This window comes from Peromyscus maniculatus, chromosome 6, assembly GCF_049852395.1.
Source record: "Peromyscus maniculatus bairdii isolate BWxNUB_F1_BW_parent chromosome 6, HU_Pman_BW_mat_3.1, whole genome shotgun sequence".
NCBI classification, from domain to species: domain Eukaryota; kingdom Metazoa; phylum Chordata; class Mammalia; order Rodentia; family Cricetidae; genus Peromyscus; species Peromyscus maniculatus.
In genome coordinates this window covers 69,957,179-69,982,543 of record NC_134857.1, presented here as the reverse complement: position 1 = coordinate 69,982,543, position 25,365 = coordinate 69,957,179, and the positions used below count along the sequence as shown (strand labels likewise).

The following is a 25,365-nucleotide window of genomic DNA, read 5'->3' as shown; positions in this document are numbered from 1 at the left end:
CATCATCTTCTCCCCTTTCTGTCCCTCTCTTCACCCCCGAAGTAGACATGGGGGCCCACTTAGATTTTCCCATCGCATTTATTACTTATTTAGAGGAAGTCAGAGGATGACTTACAGAAGCTGGTTCCCTCCTCCCACCATGTTGGTCCTGGGGGTTGAACTTAGATAACCAGACGTGGCAGAAAGTGCCCTTATCCTCTGAGCTGGCCGCTGACTCTGCTGTTATTTCCGTGCAAGAGAAAGGAAGCCTCCGTTTTAAGACCGTGGCATAGCCTCCCATGCTGCTGGGCCAGAGCCTTGTCTGTGATGCCACCTGGAAACCCTCCCGACTCAGCTTACACCTAAGACTGGCTCCCGGATCACATCCGTTTCACTCTTGAGGGATCTCAGGATCCCTGCATGAACCAAGGAGGAGCGGGAACCGTGGACCAATGGAGGAGCTCCTAACATCACAAGGCCATGGGCTTTCAGGAGAGATATCAAAGGTGAAGGTCACCACTGCCAAGAAGAAGAGCCCCTTAGGGGCCATGCCTGCCCAGCTCGCTCGCTTGCTCGCTCGCTTGCTTTCTCCTTGCCATCCTGGGCATGAGGATGGAACCCAGTACCTTGAGTACGTTAGTTAGGTAAACAGCAGACCCCAGCCTAACCCACTTTTAGTCCCCCAGCTTCACCCTCAGCAGAAGAATCAGAGTCCCGCCTTCCACTCTGCAAAGCCGTCAGCCCTGTTCCTAGTCTGCAGGGAAATCTTAAGCACCTTTAGGAAGAGATGGCAGAAACCAGCGTGCTTGCTGGGGTGAGGAGAAGCCCCTGGAGCTGACTCCAGTCCTCAGGGGCACCGATCCTTTCCACTCCTGGAATCCAGGATGCTTGGAGAAGGAGTTAAAAGGGGAAATGTCAGAAACCAGAAGCCCTGGATTCCTGCTGCCCCTCTCCTGAGTGCTCTTGGGGAACACACAGAACCTCTCTGGGCCTTGGAGTCCTGAAAGACAGTCCCTGAACTGTTTCCCTCTCCAAAGCGGGACCTGTGCAGGAGCATGCCCGCCCAGGTGGGTGGAGCTTGGCCACTCCAGGCATGCATGATGCTACCCAAGGTAGAAATGGCCCGGCTATCTCCCGCAGAAGGCTTCTAAGGGTCCTCTTCCCCACGGCCTTCAGCTCTGAGCCCCTGCAAACACCGTGGCCTGAACCCTGGCAGCTCTCTCACGCCCTCAGCATGAGAAGGAGCAGCAGCCTCGCCGCCGCCGGCAGCCCCAGATGTCGGCATGTGTAGGAGCTGAGTGGAAAGTTAACATCTCACCTGATGGAAGGCAGAAGAGAAAGAAATGCCTAAGCTCCAATTTGTTAAAATCAGAAACCGAAGGGGAGAAGGCCCAGCAAAGATCCCTGCTGGTAGCACCTCACGGGAATGTGGGCCGGTGGTAGCTCAGGCAGAGGTGTGAGGGGGGATCACCAGCCTGGGAGAGGTGCCAGCCACTGCACGGGCCGCTTACTCAACTGTTCCCAAATGTGATTTTCCCTGGGCTAGAGGATGCCAGGATTCCCATTTACAAATGGGGAAACTGAGGCTCAGAGAGTTTGACTTATGGTCCCTAGGGGAACTCAGAAGTAAGAGTAGGTGGTGGTGGTACACGCCTTTAATCCCAGCACTCAGGAGGCAGAGTCAGGCAGATCTTTGTGAGTTCAAAGCCAGCCTGGTCTACAGAGCGAGATCCAGGACAGGCACCAAAACTACATAGAGAAACCCTGTCTCAAAAAAACAAACAAACAAAAAAAAAAAGAGTAGGCCATAGTTAGGACCCAGGGCAGCAGATCTTTCTGACTCCCCATGACCATCTCCAGTTCCAAGCCACCCACAGGAAAGGGGCTCTGGAGATCAGCTGATCTTGCTGCCTCCTCCCGGCTTGTTGGGTGACCCTGGGCAAGGTGCTCACTGTTTGAATTTCTCCAAGCTAAGCACCAAACAACTGGCCTTGAACATGCGAGCTGGGAGACGCAAACCTGCAGCTCCAAGGCACAGACAGCAGTTCACGCAGCCCTTGCAACAAGGTTCGTCTCAGCCAACGTTCATGCTCACTTGACACTGAACGACATTCTGATCCTTGACGAAAAATGCCCAATAAGCTGACTCCACAATAACAGATACCAATTTGCATATGATTTCACACATCGTTTGCATGCTTTTCATTTGGTATCACCAAAGCTCGGTTCAGAAGACAACTCCAGCACCTTGTGACCCAGGCCTTGGGGTGGGAAGATTGGCTTCCTCACCCACAAGCCCAGGTTGTCTGACATAGCCTTCTCTACCCAACTACTGTTGGTGCCCCCTGGTGCCTGGCTGGGAGCATGGCCTTAGTGTTCCAAGCTGGGTAAAAGAGCCCTTGACGTTCTGCGAAGTACCCCTATCTCAGGTCTTGAAGGGAAACTGTGTTCTCTTGATGGCACATTGGGCAAGATGCAGCCCTCTTCAGTTGCCTGGATCTGTCCCAGGACAGCCTCCTGGCTGGTTCCTTCTCTGGAGCCCTGCTCTCTCGGTCTCTTTCTGCCTGATCATCGTGTGTCCCCTGACCTTCCTCTCAGCCTCTGGCCTGGCCCATGGGTCTATTTTTGTGCTCTCTCCACCTGTCCAGTTTGAAGGTCCACACCCAATTAGCTATGCCCAGGCCACAGACTGTCAACCCTGAGCATAGAGACTCGTGGCAAGGAGACTCCAGAAGGCCAGGCCAGGCAGCCATGACAGTCTCACCTTCCCAAGAATGGCCCCTCCCTCTCACTTACACACTGAGACCCATCCAGCAGTAATACTGGTGTCTTGGCCATTCATTTGAGAATGAGGACAAGGTTCCCCACATGCTCAACTCCTCCAGAGATCTTTCCCCTAAGCAGAACCCCATCTTCTCCACAGCCATCTGGACAGCATGCACAGGTGACATGTGTACTTGTGTCCCTCCAGGCTTGGTCCTCCAAGGGGCAGCTGCTGAGGTTCAAAATGCATGTGCAGCTCTGTGCTAGGTGCTATACTACAGGATAAGAGTACTGGGCACTATGCTCGGTACGCCAATACAGACAGAAACCTTGAGTGCTGGGTGCCATGCTTCACAGAGGGATGCTGTGTACTGTGGTATGGGGAAAGATGCTGGTGTCGTACTGCAGGGAGAGGTACTGAGTGCTATGATGCAGGGGATGTTTGGGGCTCCCTCTTACCATCTGATAAAACAGGCTCAGGGTTCAGCAAACTCTCCACCACTGGTAGGCCACAGAGTTAAGATATGAACTTAGATTCCAACCAATCCCTGAACTACCGTACAAGACCATGACGGGAAAGACATACTTGAGGGGGGAAGGAGCATCGGATCTTCAGGGCTCACGGCAGTTCGCTGTAAGTCCCTCATTGTGCCCACACCCCAGGCAGGAGTGTTTTGATCCCTGCTCAGAACTTCCCAGGATGCGGCACAGCCCCCAACAACTTACACAGTCTTCTCCGTCCTCCCATCCGCCTTTGTACGCTCATCCTGGGGGCATCTTCAAGATACCCTGCATAGGCAGTTCTGCCTCCTACACTCTCTCTCCTGGTCCTGCAGTTCTCACACTCAAACATGGGTCCCCCTTTCCCTTGTGGCTCATCTGATTTTCAATGACTACCCCACCTTCTACAGGGGACCCCCGGCATCTCCAGCCCGAGTTACTCTCTCCCTCATAGTGTTCCCAAGCACCAGTGCCATAAACCGTCCAACCTGGATCAATGTCGTCTGGCTGTCTGACTGCCCACGGGGTACCCCTGGAGAAGGTGGCTTTGAGGACAATGGCTCAGCCAGCCCTTGGGGGGGAACACAACCCGGTGGCAGAAAGGGAGTGTAACTCTTAAGTCTGAGCGAATTAAGGACCATCACAAAGCAAGCAAGAAGCACCAAGTCCCAGCACCTCCTGGGGGCTCCTTAGAGGCAGAGGCAGGCCCTCTCCAGCACTGTCTGTGCTGACAGCAGGAAACCATGGCGCAGACGGGGAGTAGGGAACGTGGACTCCAGAAAGAAGAAAATTCCAGGATGAACAATGGAGAAACCCTCCGAGATTTTCTGGATTGGGGGGGAGGAGAGAGAGAGAGAGAGAGAGAGAGAGAGAGAGAGAGAGAGAGAGCAGTGTACTGGAGCCCTGAGCTTCATTCTAGAACCCTCTAAGAAGGGTCTGGTGCCTCAGTTTCCCCAGTTGGAAAACACAACTGGTCGTAATGATTCTGAGCCACCGTGGGGACCATGCGGGGCAGCAGATGGACCGTGCCTGCTACACAGACAATGCTGAGTCCCCTCCCCATTGCCACCTCGGCAGCCTGCACTGGAAAAGGAAGGAGCTGCCTAAGAGAAGATCCAGGCAGGAGGGAACAGGGTAAGACAGGTAGTTTGGGGGCCCCACTGGCTCTCAGGGGTGCTGAGTAGCCATGGTGCTATGGTAGACGCCTACTACAAGCCTCTACAAAGCAAGTTCTCATTTTTCCCCCGTAATCCCCACAATAACACCCTCACAACTTATCCAGGGTCACCCTGGCAGTGTATGACCCCCCCGCCCCAGGAAACATCTCAAGGGCCCATCACAGGCCTGCCTACAACCTCATCCTGAACCCAGGCTGCCCCTGGGGTCCTAGCTGCCCTGAAGAGTCTTTTTCCTAGGTTCCTGCACCAGCAGCTCCAATTCCCATCAAGTTCTCCTGCCTGTCTCTGGGCCAAGCTTCTCCTGCCACAACATTCTGTATCTCTGGTCTCTGGCTCGTAGGCCTTGAGCTGTATCTTCTAAGACTATATCGGGGGCTTGGGGGGGCCGGGGATCAGTCAGTAAAACCCCTTCCATGCAAGCGCAAGGCTCTGAGTTCAGTCCCTAGTAACCACATTAACCAGGGTGCAGGGGTAGATGGGATACAAGTGAGGGCAGACACAGGAGGGAGCCTCTGAGCTCACAGGCCAGCTACACTAGCTGAATCAGTGAGCTCCAGGTTCAGTGAGAGATCCTGTCACAAAATAAAAGACATCCAACACTGACCTCTGACTTCCACGTGTACACGTCATACAAGATGCAGAGAGAATATAAGGAATCTAAAAAACCAAAACCAAACCAGAATATAAGTAATCTGGGCTGGGGAGACCGCTCAGCAGTGGGGTGCTTGCCTGATATTAATATGTACAGGGCTCTGCACTGAAACGCCACAGTGGAAACACACACAAGAAACACGAGCAACGGGTCCGCCGCAGGTACAGAAGAGCTTCAGCTCCAGAGTCAAAAGGGCAGGGCTCTTGTCTCGGTACCACGCCCACCGGCTGTGTTAGCTCGGTGAGTGATTTCATCTGCATCGGTGCCTCCAGCACCGCCTACTTCTGGGACTCTGGGGTGTAAAGTCATCCAGTACTTAAGAAAAGGTCCCCGCCTTCCCTCACCTGTCACTCAGAGCGGTGTGGGGCAGATGGAGCAGTGTGGTCCCTGCCCCCAGCCTCTCCCATGACTCCGGAGCACCTGGGGGTGGAGTGACAGGGGGAAGGGCCTTGAGAACCCATTAGCCTCCTCCGGACTTTCCTCACAAGAGAAGGCACTAGAATTTTCCTCCCCACAGCTCCTGAGAACAGTGCAGTCTTAGAATTACCCACCCTCATGATTTAAAGAGGAATTGATGGCTTTCTTCTCTCTCTCTCTCTCTCCTCTCTCCCTTTGGGGTTTTGAAAGAAAAACAACTACCAACGAATGCTCTGGTGTCCTGTCACTGAGCAAAGAAAAGGGATATTGTATCAATATATATATATATATACACGCCCCTCACAACCACACACACACACTCACACACTCACCCCACCCCCACCCCCCGCCGCCCATAAATAACTGGCACGAAACCAAAGCTCTCTGTTCTGATTTTACATTTCCATTGGAGTCTCGGAGTCACAATACATGTTACTCAAATTTTGTTCTGTTTTCCTCCACCTAATTTTTCTTTAAAGAGGATCTTTTGAGGATGGGCTCATACATCCTCCTTCCTGGAAGCTAAATAAGGGAAATAAAAGGCCATGGAGTAGCCTTCTAATTAGCTTACTCAGGAGACAAATGCCCAGCCATTGTCCCAGTGCCCAGCACCCATGAATACCGCCTGTGGGGAAGGGAAGTCTGGAATCGTTAGAGCCTGTGCCCAGGATAGTTATAAATAGTGGGGTGACATGCCGAGGAAAGTATATGACAAGTTAGCAGGGACCGTATAGGTTACAAAGGTTTGACTTATTTGCTCCCTGTCCACAAAGAATATAAATAAATGGTCACCATGGGGGCAGGGTTGCGGCTGTCTCACACTGTCAGAGCCTCTTGTCCTTCCCTGGGCTGGCACGGTCAATATGCCCTGGGACAATAAAATGCAGACCTGAGGCCCTTGGTTGCAGCCAAAGGGCTTCTTGAAAATCAAGTCTCCTGCTTGCACACCCTGGGAGGGCGTCCTGCAGGAGGCCCACCCAAGGGCCGACCCTATTTCTACCACCCCAGCACGCCTGAAATCACATTGCTGGTGCCCCCAAATCTAGAAGTCCACGCTCCAGCAGCCGGTTGTCTAACCTCAAGCAGCACTTGGGCCCCAAAGGAACAGGCAGGGCCGTTCATCAGGCCAAGCTCAGCTACCTCTCTGCCCCTCTGCAGCGAGGACCTCCCTTCCCAGGAGGGCAGAGGTCAGAACTGGGATACTTGTGGTGTTGGGGATGTGCTCAATAGAGCGCTTACCTACAGTGGGAAGCAGCTCTGGCTACCACCTCCCCACACTCACCCTACAGGCCCCAAAATAAACCCTAGAATACTATCAGTCATTGTAGCTACAGGCTGGAGGACTTCTCTGCTATCTGTGAGGCCAGCAAAGAGACGGGCAACAAAGTGGCCCTGGCCTAGAAGCCACCATTCCCTGAAGAGCATTCACTAGAGACCTCTTCTAGGTGCTCAGGAGAACGAGCCTCCTCGGGGCGGCAGCTCACTGGGTGGTCTGAGGAAGAAAGTGTAAAAAGAAGTGAGAAGAAGCCCCCCGAGGGAGCAGACGGGAGCTCCTGAGTCTGGGCTGTGTCATAAAGGACAGGCAGGGATCTCAGGAGGGAACAGAAAGACAAGAAGTCTGCTTGGACGGACGGGAGGGACAAGGGGCCGAGGCGAAGCTCAGGTGGATCTCTAGGCCGGGGATGGGGCAGCTGCTGGAGACTGTGCAAAATCCATGGAAACAGACCAGCTGCCCTGCTGCCCAGCACAGCCAGGCTTCCTGAGGAAGCAGCCACAAGGCTAAGGCCTGATGCTCCATCAGGGTGTCGGGGAGGGGAGAGCCAGGCTATCCTTAGCTCTCTCTGGACCTAGCAGAGAGAGAATTTGCTGACAGCTTAAGGCAACAGGGCTATGTGGGCCAAACCAGCTCCAGAAGAAAGTAGAGAACACAGTAAGAAGAAAAAAAAAACCCTAAATCCTCATCGCCCTAATCCTGTTAGACTCTAACAGTTAGAGGGAGTCTGAGACGTAGAGACGGGATCACCAGGACTTCCAAACAGGATCTGTAGACTATGCTCTGTCCTGTTGTCCAAGTCTCCAGATAGGAAACTCATCTACTAAGAAGATGAAGGTGGAGGAGGATGAGGAGGAGAGGGAAGAGGAACAGGAGGAACAGAGAAGGGAATGGAGGGAGGAAGAGAGAGGGGAAGGGAGGGAGGGAGGAAGGAAGGAAGAGGAAGGAGGGAGGAAGGCAGGCAGGAACACCGAGAGTCCCCATTCAGTTCAGAGCCAGCCTCGTACCTCTGAGGGCCTATGAGGCAGCCCCTCCCTGCTCAGGCTTCCACCTCCCTTCTCAGGAGAACTTCCTTCCTTCCTTCCATGTCATCGCCTACAGCCTGTGAGGGTGGGAGCTGGGAGGCACTTTGTCCCCATTTCTCAACCTCCTCACACTGGCTCCCTCCTGCAACAACTTTGAGCATGCTCGGGGCACCTGCCGCACCACCGCTTTTCGCCCAGACACCTGGGCCTGCGTGGTGGGTTACTCTCCCAGCAGCCGACACCAGCCATGGACAGGTGGGCAGAAAGCGTGTAGCCTTGTGAGATAAAGCGGAGAGCCAGGGAGCTGGCTGAGGCACAGGGCTGCAGACCATCAGTCACCTAACTAGAAACTGCCACTGTAGGTACAGAACCTGAAATGACTGGGCACCTGGTCTAGCCTCTGGCTTCCAGAGTCATCACCAAAGCCAGGCGAGCACACAAGACCTCCAGCCGAGGAGAGTCACTCATCTGTCCTGAGTCTCTCTGAGCTCTTCTGCCACAGAGCCCATCCCCCCCTAAGGCTGACACCTCTCCCCAACAGCTGCCTCACGTTTAAAGATGGTCTCCGACCAGACCCAGATTCTTTGCCGAACTTTTCTCCTGCGTTCTTGCTTCCCACCTAACTCCGGAGCCAGAGCTAGATTACAGAGGAAGAAGACATCTCTCTCCGCAGTCATCACAAACAGCCACAGCAGACCCCTCTTAATGAACGGGAGCTATGGAGGGCCTTGAGCTCATCTGACTCAATATCCCCACCTGGAAGCTGGAAAGAGATTTGCAGAGTTGCCGTGACTTGTCCAGAATCGCACAGCTAACAGCGGCAGAGCTGGAACTCCATCCAGCTTTGGCCCCATTCTATGATGTGATCCCTGTGGCCTCCATGGCAGATAGGGACATTTGCCTCATTAGACATTCTGTTGTTCCAGTCCCATCCCCAGAGTACACAGGAAGTGGCCACCTCACCAGCTGAGGTAAGCAGGAGCTTCTTAGCCACTGTCCCTTGGTGCCATCAGCACCAGAGAATGCTGTCTTAGAAGTGGAGGGGGCACGCACCTCCGGTGATCTCACCCTGCCGCCACTTACAGCCTCCCTTCCTGGGAAAGCCTCTTCCCATGAGTACTCCACCAGAGAAGCTAGCTCCCCCCTGCCTGGTGGCCACCCTCCCAACACATTCAGACCGATGACCGTGGATCCCATACTCGGAGCTGGACACGGCCACCGACTCCTAGAAAAGCCTTTTCGTTAAGAGCCACCATGGGGAACACTAACGAGAACATGTTGGTGCCACCCCACACCCCCGGGGATATGGGCTTCCATGGGTTTCCCCGAGCAAGGGCTCCTGATTCCCAGGGGGGGTGGTTGCCAGCCCATCTCCCAGGCAGAGCACGCAGCAAGAGAGGCAGTTCTAAGAAGACAGGGAGCAGAGGGACCACAGCCTCCCAGGCTCTCATTACAGGGAATGACTAAGTGAGCTGGGCTTCCAGGGGAAACCCCACTCTCTGCTCACGGAGAGGTCTGTTCATCCATGAGCTATTTGGACGAAGACAGCTTCCAAGTGCTCTGGCTCGGGCAGTCCCTGCAAAGCAGCAGGTCCCTGGAGGACTCTGTCCATGCCGGTTGGCTGACAAGGAGCACTGCCCACCCTGGTTTCAAGTGAGACTCTGGGAATGGGGGAAATCTGATCAGCGACTCCCAGGTTTTTGTGACCAGATCTCAGCAAGGAATGTGACAGTCTCCAGCAGCTGTGCCCTGCTGAAACCGGGCTCTATTTGAAACCTCCAACAGCTGAGCCCCTCCCAGCTACCCACCAGCCAGCCCAGCCAGCCCTCGTCCAAAATGACAAATAAATACAGGCTTCCACACAACAAGCAGGCGCTCACACAAGTACACAGAGAGAGACACATACACACACACACACCACACCAACCAACTGGGGCCGAAGGTACAGTGTGGGGAAACGACTTGTCCAACAATTCCCCGCATCTCCCAGCCTTCCCACCAGCAGCTTCCTGCCAAGCACAGCATTGACAAAATCCACCTTCCTGAACCTCCTTCCCCTCTGGGAAGGAAACCTTCTCCTCCGACTGAAAGGCTAGGGCAATGCACACACACACACACACACACACACACACACACACACACACACACACACTGCCTGCCGTTCTCCATCCAGTGTGCACTCTCATGTACACTCATCTCTATTTACCCCGAGGAGGAGAAGGAGTTTAGGGTGGGAGGGAAGAAACGGGGCTGAGCCGGGTCGCCGGCTCCCGTGGCCCTCTGGGGAATGCCTGTCACCCATCCCAAGGAGAGGCACTCTCCCTACGATGCCAAGGCGGTGCCCATCTGCTCTGCCTGGATAACACCTGTAGCCATTTTTATCAGGGCATGTTTACAAGGCAGCGGCAGGTTTATTCTGAGTCCTCTTTCCTGAGGGAAGGGACTGCTGATTTCCTCCACCTATATTTTTAACCCGGTGCCCTTGGGAGAGACTCGGCTACATCTCTATTTTACGCTGGAGTCTCCCAGGGACCAGAAGGGATATAGAAACTTGGGAAGGGGGGGGGCCTTGGGGAATGTTACAGGATCCCCACCCCCAGCCAGACATTTATTTCTTTTTTATCCTGGGGAAAATGGAGTGGAGCAGGCGGGAGAGGAAAGGAGGGAAGTACCAGGAACTGGCAAACACATCAAGGCAGAGTGTAATTAATTGGTGCGTTAAGCTGCTGGGTTATGCTTTAGTACGAGTGAGCCTGGAGGGGGAAAAAAAGTGATTTCTCAGAAGGGATTCTTTAATGCTCCCTAACACAGAGTCTGCAAATTAGACACAGTGCATGGGGATGTCCCCACAAAGGGAAGCAAAGAAGGGATTCTCACAGGGCCAAGGAGGAAAACCACGGAAGTTAGGGTGTTCATGTAACTGAGCAAAGGAAGCGCTCTCTCTCTCTCTCTCTCTCTCTCTCTCTCTCTCTCTCTCTCTCTCTCTCTCTCTCTCTCTCTCCTCTACATACTCCTTTTGTTGAAGGTATAAAGAGAAACCACAGCCCCTACCTTTGAGTACAAACCCCAAGACAGTTCGGTCTCTATCACCATAACAACAATTCCAAACATCCCAAAAATCAGAGCATAGTCACTCAGTCGCTTTCTCTTTTCAAACAGGGCCCTCCTGTGTCCCAGCTTATAGCCAATGTTTTGGTTTTTCCGCTTGTTGGCTTTGGGGAAGGTGGTGCTGCCGGCCGTGGTGCCGGCATGCTGGTGGTTGTGGGTAGCGTTGGGGTGATGGAGCAGAGTCTGGTGGGCATGGTTGTCCTCCCTGGAGGAGATGACAATCTCTGGGGGGTTGCTGGGACCGAAGAGCTGGAGGGGCTGGCCCTCAGGCTCGGCCTCGATGAGGTTCCTCCGAGAGGCGCTGAGGCGGCTGAGGGGCTTCATGACCCCTCCGCTGTATTTGCACGAGCTCATAGCTATCTCCGTGAAGGGATTGCTGTCCCGCCGGTGCACCAGGGGGCTGGCCTGCCGGTGCCGGCTGCCTCCACCGGGCCCACTTGTGGCTGTGGAACTTGGAGAGTGGCCAAGCAAGTGGTCATTGAGATTTAGCTGGCTGCCTTGCCTGGAGGAAGGGTGGAGGATGGCGGTGGAGTTGGCCGAAGTGGGAGCCCTGAAAGCCGTGGGAGAGGAGTGCAACAGACCGGGATGGACAAGCTGGCTCTGGAGTTGGGCAAGCTGAGGCAGGGGATGCAGTGGCGCCTGCTGCTGCTGCTGCTGCTGCTGCTGCTGCTGCTGCTGCTGCTGCTGCTGCTGCTGAGGCTGCTGCGGCTGCTGCTGAAGCTGCGGAGGCTGAGGCTGCAGCAAGGGTCCTGAAGGCTGTTGAGGGACTGCTGGCGGCGCTGGCGGTGGTGGCGGTGGCTGTTGCTGCTGTTGCTCATCCCCGGAGGATGGACAGGGACACTTGGGGTCTTCATCCAGGTCCCCCACCCCCGAGTCATGGAAGTGCCCAGAAGTGTCCATCTTGGGGCCTGGCTGGGTTCCCTGCAGCACGACCCTCCACACCAAAGCCACCCTTGTTCCAAAGATGACCTCAAAGAAAGCCAGGCATCCAAGCTTCCCCACCAGAAGTGTCTTGGCTCCAGTCCTCCTCTCTCTTTGGTTTGCTTCAGTTCTCTGGGGCTGCCACTCGAGTATGCATTGTATTGGGCGGGTAGAAAGGCCGGGAGAGGAGCTGGGAGAAGGAGGAAGGGGCGAAAAGAACTCTATTCTGGAGGCGGTCCTCTAGGAGTGTATGAGGCCGACTCAGCTTCACTCCTCGCTGGCTCAATAGCTTCGCTCTCCTCCTCCTGACACTGTTATATGGCAAGCCAAGCCCACTTATTAGCCAGCGGTTTCATTGGCTTGGCTTAACTCTCCAACGCTCCTAACTCCGCCTCCCTCCCAGGCTCCGCCTCCTAGAAGGGGCCTGCCCTCCTCCGCTCCCCGCCGGGTGGCAGCGCAACGAGGGCTGGGAACTGTAGTTTTTGTTCCAAGACCCCCACCCCCCAGCCCCTCCACACCCCACCCGGGAGCCGAGCAGCTGCCCTCTTTCCCCTGGGAGGTATGACTGGGATCCTGAGCGCCCCCGATCGGGGCCGGACGCTGGCGCTGGGGCGGTGGGAAGAAGAGAGACCCGGAGGGCATCCTAAAGGGGAAGCTGTCACCATGCTGGGGGGACCGCGAACGGAGAGCAAGCGTGGATTAATGGCCAGTGTCTGTGACAGGTTGTTTGACACGTAGGATTCCAGGCACACCTTCCCCAACCCCGACTGTGCTCCCATTTTACGAAGAAGAGAATGAACACTCAGAGGCGTTGAGTAAGAATAGCCAGGAGAGGCAGGAACCCACTTCTCCTGACAGGGAGAAGACGCTCACCTACCGCTGCCAGAGCACCTGCGCTGTGTGCAGGAGCCTCTGTTATTTCTAAACCTCACGTCAACCCTGTGGAATGACGTCATCATTCTAAAAACGAAATAAAAGAAGAAAGGGGGAAAAAAAAAGAAAAGAAAAGAAGCCCACTCAGGCACAGATATGAAACGCACCTCTTGTGATTAAAGGCACTAGAATCTGAACATAGACCCCACTGGCTCCTCTGCTGTTTCCCAGAATGCTTTTCTCCTATGAGGTTGAGCACAAGGTGGTTGTTCAATAGTGTTCACATGATGGATGGGAAAGAGCCAAAGAGAACCTGTCAAGGAAGAGCCAACTTCCCCTAAGCAGGATGTGTGAAGTAACCTGGATCCAGCTTCTTCCGGAACAGCTGGGCCTGGAGTCACCTCAGAAGGAAGACTGGAGATCCTGGTGGCTCCATGTCTGATCTGCCCCATGGGTCTCTGAGAGTCGGAGCCGGGAACAGCTGCTGGCTTCCCTGGTTTAGAATCCTCCTCATAAAGTATTTATTAAGCTCCCACTGTGTGCCAAGAGGCTCCAAAGGGACAAGGCCAGAGATGAATTTATCTCCATTTTTAACTGTGACAGCATTAGAGATCAGAGGGGAAGAGAATGCTGTGGAATCCCTCTAGACACACCTGGGGCCTTAAGGGAGAGACACCCCCCTGTCAACTTCCCGGTTACCCACGATCCTCAGGCCTCTGTCCAGTGCCTTCCCTAGGTGAGTAAGGAAATGGCGGGAGATTCAGGAACACACACAGATGCATATGTGTGGGCATGCATGTGCACAGGTGTGAGCTAGCTCGTGCACACTTACACACATGCCCAGGGTGTTTGCAAAGCATTTCTCCTCGGTGGTGAGCAGCAAATGGCCAGGTCAGAGAGCAGCAGATCTCCCACCAAATGTGCTCAGAGCCCCCTCTGCATACCCAGTTCTCACCTCTGGAGGCTTTGTCAGCCCAGAAGACTGAGAGCTGAACTACCTGCACTAGAAGCCACACCCCCAGGGACCTGATAACGACAATCACTCTTGCACAAGATTGCTATCAATGATGGGGGAGCAATTTGTATGCACACACACACACACACACACACACACACACGCGCGCACACACGCGCACACACACACACACACATGCACACACGCACACACGCACACACGCGCACACACGCACAAGTGCATGCAAACACACTGAGTCACGGCATCAGGACACAGGTGCAAGCCTGGGATCTCATGCATTTTTCTGTGACCAGACAGGCCTTCAGTTCCCTACCTCACCTTCCAGCGTGCCCAGCATGCCCAGTCGCTGTTCTCACCTTCCTCCTTGATTTTCCTCCCCCTTCAATCCCCAGAGAGAGTCACCTGTTTGACTCAAGGCTCCAGATCACATGATTAGGTTTAATGATCATTAATAAGTGATTACTAATACAACGTTAGGAGCAAAAATGCGCTGTTGATACTGGGGCTTTGTGACAGATATAGCTTCTGTGCTGTGAAAAATTCATTTCTGGTTCTGGAAATTTCTTTGCCTACTCTACCCCACAGGTTACCGTCTGCCTCCACTAACTTCTCCGAGCTGGTTATTTGAACGGTGACAGCAGGGTCTAAATGGAACCAGGTGTGTCACCACCGCGGACGGGGTTGCTCTACAGCCAAAGCCCCGAGGCTGCTCTGGGAGTGCTCCAAGACTGTGCTCAGCACCGGAGCACACTCCCGTGCTGGAGTCCTGACTGCCACGGATGGCCACTTGGCACAAACAAGATGCCCTTCTAGTCCTCACCTCCTACTCTGTGAAATAGACAAAATTAGAGTCCCCGGCTCCTGTGAGCCACTAGGATCCTATCCCACACCCACCCCACACCACCACTCCCGTCTTCACCGTACATAGCAACCCTGCCCCTCGACAGTGGGTTGGATCTGGCCAGTACCGGTGGGTGGGTGGGTTGGTTGGTTGGTTGGTTGGTTGGTTGGTTGGTTGGTTGGTTGTTTTGAGACAGGGGTTCTCTATGTAGCCCTGGCTGTCCTGGGTCTTGATAGGTAGACCAGGCTGGCCTTGAGCTGACAAAGCTCCACCCGCCTCTGCCTCCCAAGTGCTGAGATCAAAGGTGTGTGCCCCCATACCTGGCAGTACTGGTTTTAAAGGCCAGCTCTGACAGCCTTCCCCACTCCAGTTCACCAGAGTCACCCTGGCAGCTTGAAATCATCTGTGGTGAGAATGTTCACACCACAGAACAAATGAACATGTCATCCAGGGCTTGCTCCTTCCCACCAGGTCGTACTAAGTTTTCACTGGCTGGTAAACCTCCACCAGCACACGACTGCCTCCTGGTCCATCGCCAGCACCAGCTGTTCATCTCCAGAGACTGTTCCTGTTCCCTGGCACGAAGCTGGATTTCTGAGAAGCCCTGGGTACGTTGATAAGACTCTCATACCTTCCTCTCCTTAGCTCCAAGGTAGGGCAGGCCGAGGCTTTGCTTTTAACTCGAAAGGGTGTGAATCAGCCAGGGTCCGTGCATCCACAGAGCCTGAACATAACAGCCTTTCCAGCTGCCCCAGGCTGCCCTGCACCCGATGTCTTCCCACCGCTGTTATATCTCCTAGCATAAGAAGCTTCTAGTGCCTCCCCTGAGCACCCAACCCATGATTACACTCAACAACCCATGAGTTGGGAGCATCATGAGACCATTGAGGCATTAGACAGGTTTTTAAAACTTGCCTGTAGCTACTAACTAATCAGACAGACAGCATGCAAATCTCAGTGGGCATCCAAGAAGTTAGAGGTCATTAAGAGCAGAGAGCGATCAACAGAGACATCAAGGGGTTGGAGAGATGGTTCGGAGTTTAAGAGCACTTGTTGCTTTTGTAGAGGACCTGGGTTCGATTCACAGCACCCACAAACATCCATAGCTCCAATTCCAAGAGATCGAATGCCTTCTTCTGACCTGTATGAGCACTAAGCACAGGCATGGTAAACACACACTCAGGTGAAACGCTCACACAAAAAAATATAGTGAATAAATCTAATAAATAAAATATGTTTTAATAGAGAGGCTTCATAGTGGCTGGAGAGATCTCTCGGTGATTACATGTGCTGGCTGGTCTTCCAGAGGACCCAGATTTGATTCCTAGCACCCACACGGCAGCTCACAAGTGGCTGTTAACTCCAGTTCCTTTGTATCTGATGCCCTCTTCTGGTCTGTACAGGAACTGCATGCAATTGGTACACAGACATCAATGCTGGCAAAACACCTCTACACACGGAGAACAGGGGCCATCAAGTCTTGACACCGCCCTAGAACAGAAGGATGGCACATTGGGCCTCTCCTGACTGTAAAGATGAGGGCCGTGGGGTGTGAGGAAGTTTCTAACCTCACAGAGTCCTGGAGAGTGGGTGAGGACCAACTCAGGGAGGGCGGCCACCGAGCGAGCCAGCCCCACTGCGGGAATGCTTTCCGGCGGCACCGCCCTCCCTCCGGACTCAGTCCTCACCACCCCCATCTGGAGCTTCAGTTTCGCCTGAGTCATACCGTTTCACACCTCCATGCCTCAACTCACCCTGTCCCTTCTGCTTGGCATGCATTTCCCCCAAACCTTCATCCAACACATTTCCCCTTGACCTTCAAGGCACGGCTCGAAGGTCCTTCTGCAGAAAATCCTTCCTCCACCTGCACTCCCCAAATGCACATCGGGGCCCTTTCCTCTGCCTTCGGGGACTCCATGCTAACATTGTCACCATCAAGCAATATGACTCTGTATCACTTTGTGTGTCCTTATTCCTACCCTGTAACCTTCTGGAGGGCAAAATCGATATGTCTTTGTCTCTTCCACAGAGCTGGGCACACAGCAGAGGCCTGACAGAGGGAGAGATCATCTGGGGGTGAAGAGGAGGGAGTCGTGGAACTTTACCCGTGTGGTCAAGGGGCTGCGGCGGCCGAAAAGGTGTTTCCAGGGTGTTCCAGTTCTGGAACTGTCTACTCCACAGACCTCGTAGCCTATAAACAGAACTGAGTGGAAAGAAGAGGTGACGCGTGGCTCGCGTGCATCTCCTTCCCTTGAGAGCAAAAGACTCTAACTTGGTGCTGTCACGCATGTACTTATTAAAAGTTAATTGGATGGATGGGTAGGTGGGTGGTAAATACAATGGCAAAAACCAGTGGAATGTCTAGTGAAGACAGGGTTGAGGGGTCTCCTTAGGCGTCTAGGGAGGGTCAACCATACATTCCTCAGATGGCTGGACTGGACACAGCTCTGGACTGAGGAGCTCATTCATTGGTCTACCCAGATTCAGTCAGCATTGTATTCAAACCTAAAAGCTGTGGTATTCAATTCATGGGCGCTGTAATCCTCAAAACAACTGGAATTGCTAGCCCTTTGTAGTTCTCACATAGATTCCTTCATTTGCACATCCTGGAAGCCCTCATGAACTAAGGTTATAAAGGTCTCGGTGACTTTCGAGGTCACCAGTTAGCTCTGGAACCTTGCCCCATGCTTTCCTGCCTCAGCCCGCCCTATGTCCAGCTGTCCTGGGTGTAAGGAGCAGGGACTGTCTCAGACTCCTCTGTGATCTTCCCAATTCAGACATCCTCTCTCACTTCCTAACCCCTTGTCATTTCATGTGCTCTCTCTGGAGACATTGCTCACCTCTTCTTGTCATGGCTTTATCAACATGCATGTCTTTTCTCTCCTGCATCTAATTTGTACCATAAATTCCTTGGTAACAGGAGCTTAGGGTACAAATTGTACAACACACACACACACCCCACATACAAACACACACATATATACATACACCACCATGACCACAACAACAGTAACAACTCACCCTGAATGCAAAGGGTTTATTGAATAAATAAGTGAGCAGATGAGTTTATGTGTGAGTGAAAGTTTGGAGGGCTTTGACTCTGGGATCCTTGCCCCTGGCCTGTACCCCTGGCCCCCATGGATGTCAGCTGATACGGTATAGGTCTCCTGTTTCTTTTCTCTGGTTCCTCTGTGTTCAGACTCTGGGATGAGGTATGTTAAAACTTAACTCTACCCTAGCTACCACCTAAAGAGTAAGCTTTCACTACAGTGCCTCCCTCTAGCCACCAGGCCACACACTAACAACTCCTAGCCACCTATACATGCCAAGGGACCACACAGCACCCTGCTTTGCTGAAGAAAAAATAAATAAAACTGTTGGTTTAGGTATCACTGTGGTAGAGACAAAGATCTGCGGCCTGGCCACACCTTGAATACTTATTGGGACTTTTCAGCGCAAATGTGGTGCCAACAGCAAGGTGTCAGATCAATATGCCCATTCTACAGCTGGAAAAATGGAGTCACGTTTCAGTGACAGTGAGCAGCTAGCTCTCACAGAGGCGGCAAGAGGCCCAGCTAGGAACCAAAGCAGTCATATCCTGCCCACTCTGCCTTACCACGGGCTCCTTCGTCTTAGGGGAGGCATCCCTTTCGCTTGCCACTCCTACCTCAGGTCCTCACAGGAGCTGCTCTGGTGACAGCAGAGGCACTTCGGAGAGTGAGTCTGCCCTTGGCTGTGAAAGGTCCCCGAGGATGGGACATCTGGGCCATGCCCTGGGAGCCACCATGGTCTGGGTGCCCCCCCCTCCAGGTCAAGCTGCCATTCTCCTGCCAGTGCCCGTGATGAACACATCTCACCACGCAGCCTGGAAAGTGGGTCCTTCATGTCCCCTTCCACAGCTGGCTGGAGACACCGAGATGCAGCAGCCGTAATGCTTCTCGTGACCCCTTCTCCAGGGCGTTGGTGTGAGAACTTACTGTTCTGGACAGATGAGTCATCCGGATGGGAACGTTTGTCTGAGGGGTCAAGGTCAAGTGAAAGGTGTCAACACGGTGATGGAAAGGAGTGAGTCTAGGAAAGAGGCGGGGGAAAGGGACAGAGTGCCAAGGTTCTGTCACCATGATGCCCTGTTGGGTTCCCAGTGGTAGCTCGTATACTCTGTAAAAGGGACCACCCATGTGAACGGGAAGACACAGCACAGATGGCTGCTGGAGGGACCATGTAGACTCCGGACTAGAGAGGGCTTCATCTCAGAGCCTGGAACATCCAGGCTTCTTGAGGCCAAATCATGGAGACAGCCCTTCACCTGCCAGACGGGCTATCTTGCAGACAGTGAGGACTTCTTCGCCTGAGCAGCATTCATAGCTGCTGTGATCCCCACATCTACAACAGTGCCGGGCACAGAGTATGCTCTTATTAAAATAGACTGAATAAATTGGCTTCTTGGCCCCTGACCCAAAATGATTAAAGAAGAAAGTCTCTAACAGTTTCACAAGCACAGAGCAGGCCCCAGAACCACCCAGGGTAAGAGCCAGGGCCAGGTAGACAAGGCCCTGACAGAAAAAGAGGGCACAGTCACTCTGGAGCCTGGGAACCAGTCTCATGCCAGGAGGTAAGAAGCAACTGTGGGACCTGACTGGGGTTCTGACCTGAGCTGCTGAGCCCACCACATCAGACCTGTCAGCTAAAGAGGAAAGGACCTGAGGCCCACACACCAGAGACCGCTTTGAGATTGGGCCCCACAGGCTCAGATTTACTCTGCTCATCCACCTAGGCAAAGCAACCTGTGGAGGATTTGTGAGGAGTGTGGCGCCCTCTACTGGTGGCGCATGCACATAGCCTTGCACTCAAGCCTGGGACACACACACACACACACACACACACACACACACACACACACACTCATGCACAAGAACAGAACCTGAACATGGCCAACTCAACACTCAGCCTCTTTCCACAAAGACCCAGGAATTCGAGTCGGTGCCGTGAACCCTTGTGATATTTTGAAAAGTGATATTTGGGAGGGTGGGGAAGCCCTGCGTAGCCCTCGCTGGCTAGACACTTGCTGTGTAGAGCATGTCGGCCTCCAATAGCACAAAGGTAGCTTCTACCTGTCGAGATTCTCTGGAGTTCCCTGGCACCTGGTAGAAAAGGCATGCGCCCTGCTAACATAATACATTTGAGTGTCAAGGCTGGGCAAGCCCAAAGCCGCCTCAGGCCCACTCTTACTTGCAAGAAAAATAAGCGGGGAGGCGACTTCATAAACCCACACATCTTTTTTTTTTTTTTTTTTTTTTTTTGGTTTTTCGAGACAGGGTTTCTCTGTGTAGCTTTGCGCCTTTCCTGGAGCTCACTTGGTAGCCCAGGCTGGCCTCGAACTCACAGAGATCCGCCTGCCTCTGCCTCCCGAGTGCTGGGATTAAAGGCGTGCGCCACCAACGCCCGGCCAAACCCACACATCTTAAGGAGAAGCTGAGTGCCCAGGTCTCTTTGACATGCCCTCTTCGCCTGACTGATCCTTTCTCGGTTTCAACTGATGTACAGCAGCGCCTGTCTCGGTACCTCCCACCCCGTCACCCTTACAGTCCTCAGCTCCACATATTACCCCTGCCAAGTGAGCAGAGACGCCCCGTCTTCCCTCGCCACATCTGAGGACACACCCGGGACCAAGGCCCCAGCTCCAGTGCTTTGCCTGACAGCACCGGCCTCTCCCTTCCCTGGTCTGCTTCCCCTCCTGGTAAAGGTGAAAGCCAGAGGGTTGCTATGGACACACGGCTGTGCTCTCCCTCCTAGGCAATAATCCAAAGCCGTCCTCCCTGCTGGAGACCAGGTCTCTAATTGCCAAGCCTGGGAGGCGGCCTGGATGCTTCCCAGGAGGGACTGGCCAGCTGAGAGCCGGCGGAGGAGATGGGCTGCGGGGGGAGCGAGAGTGACGAGATGGAAATCACCTGAAATTGAAAGCAACGAGTTTGACCTATGTCGGGAGACCGACAAGACCAATGTGGATGGAGCCAGAATTAGAGAAGCAGTGATGTCTAAACAGGCTCCCGTCCAGTCGGACCATCGCTCTGTCGGGTGTCCCTCGGCAGGACACGGGGAAATGGAGAGGATTGGGAAGCCACGCAGCGAGGGTCCGAGCAGGGTCTGTAGGAAGACCTTCCTGGCCCTTTTGCTTACATAGGACAGCCATGGGTAAGCGTATTTCTGGATTCCTGGCCACTGTGGGCAGAAGCACCCCAGATCCCCACATGCCCCCTCATTTGTACAACTGAAAATCAGGTCATCATCACCACTGCTAGCCACTCTCCCCCAACCGTGGACTCGCAGAATATACCTTGCCGTGGGCTCCCACTATACGACAGAAGTCGTCACCTTTAATGTCGCCACTACCATGAGACCAGAGCACATCACTGTTCTGAAAATCTTCTCCAGGACATCAGGACACTGTCACTCTATCCTGCTCCCTGCATTAAGACCAGAGGTTATTCTCCACAATGACGTCACCACGGCTACCAACCTACTCTTCTGACCTGCACGCCAAGACCTTGCCACGGACCCAAGTCCCGTGGAAAGTGTCCCACCAGAGACACCTGCGGCAGGGCAGGACCAAGTGGCTTCATGCTCCAGAACCCCCAGTGGCCACACAGGACCTTCCAGGAGAGGACAGGGAGGAAAGTGTGCTGGTCCTAAAAGTCACTGTCCATGAACTCCAGGGTGGCCTTCTGGAAGCCATGCTTGTCTCTCTCAGAGCCTGTGACAGACATAAAGAGGATAAAGCTAGCTTTGCAGGTTTGCCTCCCCCTCCCCCATTGCTCCTAGAAGAATGTGAGCAGGCGAGGGGTCCCGAGAGGAACGGACAGAGGCAGGCGTAGGAACAGGACTTATATGTGTGTGCATGTGTGTGCCTAGGAATAAAAATGTGTATAAAGGGATGGCAACGTAGAGGAAGGGGCCTAAGACTTTTCTAGGTGAACCATTCGCCAGTGTCTGTCTGTACGAGGTCATTCTGGTTGTCCCCACTCATGGTGACACTGGGATCCAGGCCTGGGGACCTGCCCCAGATTCAATACTGAGTCCAGCCTCTGGCCCAGAACCTTGTCTTTCTCTTTCCCAGCTGGCATTCAAAAACCTCGTGTCACCGGGCAGTGGTGGCGCACACCTTTAATCCCAGCGCTCAGAAGACAGAGGTGGGTGGATCTTTCCGAGTTCAAAGCCAGCCTGGTCTACAGAACTAGTTCTAGGATAGCCAAGGCTACACAAAGAAACCCAGTCTCGGGGTGGGGGGCGGGGGAGCCCCGTGAGAGAATGGAGAAAGGTAAGGCTGTGCATCTCTGAAAGAATATGAACCAAATAAAAGCCATAATTCCATTATTCTACCTGAGGAGTTCCTTTCCTACATTAGGAAACCTTGCCTACTCTGTTTCCAAAACTGTGTTTCCAGGGCTGTTTTCATGACAAATTGCTGCTCCCACAATCCTGTGGCTCCATCCTAGGAAGTCCTGGGCAGCCTGCTGAGTGCTGATCCTCTTTTCTTAGCGAAGAGCTTCTTCCCCCTACAAACCCAGTGACTGGGCCCCCTGGCGGCCCCCCCCCCAAGAACTGGCAAATGTGACCACCACCACCACCACCACCACCACCACCACCACCACCACCACCACCACCACCCGCCCCGGGGCGAGAAGGCAGTAGCTTGTAGCAGCTTTCCTTTTTCATTCTAGCCAATGGAGGCAAGAAGAGAACCCTGGGCAAACACCTGCCAGCTCCCAGCACCCAACACCAGCTGCCCATCCTGGCCATTTCCAGGAATGCCAGCCTTGACTCTGGCCGGTGGGGCCCGTCAGCACCTCCCAGCAAGGGCCACACTGACCATCGGCTTCCCCAGGCCCATGGAGAACTTCAGGCTGCCCGGCACTCCAAGCCAGGAAGCTCAGCTGGTCAAAACTCAGAGACCCTGCGTTTGGGTTTAGGGAATTGATTTGGATGGCACCGGCAGCAGAGACAAGAGAGAGGCAAATACCTCTTAGGCTGGCCAGTCAGTCCCAGCCCCAGAAGGAATGACTGTGGGGTGGCTAGGGACCCAGGAAGGTTTTGTTTTCTTACCTCCCTTTTCATCTCACGCTGCTGGAGATGGAACCCAGAGCCTCACGTGCCCAAGGCAAACATTCTCCCACTGAGCTACATGGCCCCACCCCTTTCCACCTTCTTCACTCGGTCACCCAAACCAGTCTCAAAGTCACGGTCCTTTGCCTCAGTAACTCCGGAGGGCTCTGAGCATAGATAGACAGATGTCATCCAGGCCTGGCTTCTCATCCCTCTTGTCTGTGTCTGAAGGTATTTCACTAACTGAAGAGGAAACTTGGATCAAGACTTCAGAAGCTCCTCCAACGGGCACACTCATCTTCGGCCACGCCCCTGTGTAAGAGAAGGGTGGGAAGAAGGGTGATTTCTGTTTCCAAGCATGAGGTCTGGGGAAGGGTCTAAGAAGAACATCCATGGAGTTGGCTGTGCCCACCTGGAGGGAGAAGTCAGGCATCTCTGAGCTCCTGTCTCTCTGTCCCCTGAGGGTCCAGAAGCCTTCCCAGCTGACCCTCTAGATCAGCCGTTCTCAACTTCTGGGTCTCAGACCATTTGGGGGTCCAATGACCCTTTCACAGGAGTCAATATCAAATATCCTGCGTAGCCAATATGATTTACGCTATGATTCATAACAGTCGCAAAACTGTAGTTATGAAGTAGCAACAAAAATAATTTTAAGATTGGGGGGTCACCACGACATGAGGAACTGTATTAAAGGGTCTCGGCATTAGGAAAGTTGAGAACCACTGCGCTAAAGAGAACTTAGAGAAATCTCAGCCATACTAGCCCATCTCAAAGCACAGCCATGAAGTTTCCAGGGCACCTTGCTTCTCATCCTACCCCGGACCATTTTAAGGCAAAGCAGTAGCTTTGCCAGGAGACACCCAGAGATGTAGGAGAGGAGAAACGTGCCTCCGTGTGGCAGTTTGTCACTGGGGGAGGCAATGGGAGCCAATGACTCAAAGCAGGTTCAGGGATTATCTGCTTTTCCAGTTATCCACGTCCCTCATCACCATAGAGAATCGGGTGGATCTTCCTCCCCCTCAACCCTGTTGCTGGCATCAGAGATGCGATTTGTACTCTGAACAACTGTGGGTAAAGGACTCGGAACGGTCTCTGTGTAAAATTTCCCCAGCACTGAAATGTCGTTAAATAGCTCCCCGCACCTGGCACCTCTCGGTCCCTGTAAAAATAGCTGGAAGATAAACACGTCTAGGGAGGAGAGAACTGGCGATTACCGAGCGCTTGTGTGTACTCGGTGCTCATTCTGAGCCAAGGGAACACCAGCTCAGAGAAGGGTGCTGCTCTCCCGTGATGTGTGTGGGACCACAGACTGGGTGCCCCCACGTGGAGACCATCCGACTCCAAGGTTACCTCCTCACCTCTTCTCAGTGAACTTCGGCCTCCCTTATAAATCATGAGGGGGGCATCCTGGGCCTCACTCTATCTGCTAAGATGCTTTTAATTGCCAAGAAAAAAAAAATCAAGTGCAGCTATTTTCTCCTACCCTGGGAACTAGAAGTCTCATTAATTGGTAGCACTTGTGACCAGAACATGGTCCCTTTTGGGTCTGCTCCTCTGTCCCCAGCATGCTGACCACAACACATGCAGACATCCCATCCGGGTTTGGAGACAACCAGGGAACGCCAACCCTGTGTGGATCTCTACGTCATAAGAGAGGAAAATGTCCCAGAAGCCCCTAGACTCTTTCCCATCTCACAAAGTGGGTCACATACTCAGACCTAAACCACTCATTGGCAAAGGGTGGGGGGACTGCCATGTTGTGGGGGGCTGACCTCAAGGGCTGGGATCTTCAAGAGCCCGGGAGTTGGGATCTAGAACAAGGCAGTTATTACTAGCTCCTGGACAGGCAGGCCCTGGGACACCAAGGCCACCAGGTGACTTAGAATATTCTTCTTTACAGGAGTTCTTCCCCTGGGACAGCTCCACAGTCTGGACCCAGAAGACATGCGCCAGCTCAGTGTCCTTGTAGCTTAGCTAGGAAGGAGTGAGGCAGCGGCCTGTACCCAAATGAGAACCTGCCGGGCCCTGCAAAATATATAGAGGACACACACGACTGGCTTTATTAGAGAGATTTGGGCAAGAAATCTCATTAAAGATGTGTTCTATCACATACCAGGGAAACAAAGCCTTTTGTGAAACTTATGAGCAAGCGATGCGAACATCTGCATGGTGCTGGGGTCTTTAATATCCTGGCGGAAGCCTGATGATTATCTGCCTGGGTATGTTTCAGCCTGGTAGGGACATGTGAGGGCAGGGGAAGGAGTCCTCTGTGTTCCTGCATACAAATCCAGACTCTTGTGTGCAAGGACAGCAGCCAGGTTCACCATGCCCCAACTCTGCCCTCCCCAAATGCCTCTAAAGACAAGCTGTAGGGGACTGTGAGGATGACCCCAAGGTGAGCAAGAGATATGAGACGGAAAGCAGATTGAGGTGAGTCAAGAAAGACAGATGGGAGCCAGGTGGTGGTGGTGGTGCCAGGTGGTGGTGGTGGTGCACGCCTTTAATCTCAGCACCCTTAGTCCCAGGTGAACCTCTGCGAGTCCGAGGCCAGCCTGGGCTACAGAGTGAGTTCCAGGGCAGCCAGGGCTACCCAGAAAAACCCTGTCTCGAAAAAAGCAAAAAGACAGAGAGATCAGAGTGAGAACAAGGAAATGGGAGGAAGAAGGGATGACAAACAGCTGTGGGATGCAGGACAGACAGACAGAAGAAGCTGGAAGGCACAGGGAACAGAAAGTGCCCCACAGGCCCTCCTGCTAAG

General features: G+C 53.6%; 1 protein-coding gene across 2 annotated transcripts in view; it reads right to left on the bottom strand.

Moving 5' to 3' along the window:
• Positions 1-12,132, bottom strand: part of Kcnn3 (potassium calcium-activated channel subfamily N member 3) — a 145,045-nt gene extending 132,913 nt beyond the window's left edge. For both annotated transcript variants that reach the window (XM_006976310.4, XM_042279395.2), the window contains exon 1: positions 10,840-12,132. In XM_006976310.4, the coding sequence (XP_006976372.1) occupies positions 10,840-11,796 (957 nt within the window). In that variant the 5' untranslated portion in view covers positions 11,797-12,132. The remainder of the gene's footprint in view (positions 1-10,839) is intronic.
• Positions 12,133-25,365: the final 13,233 nt, after the last annotated feature.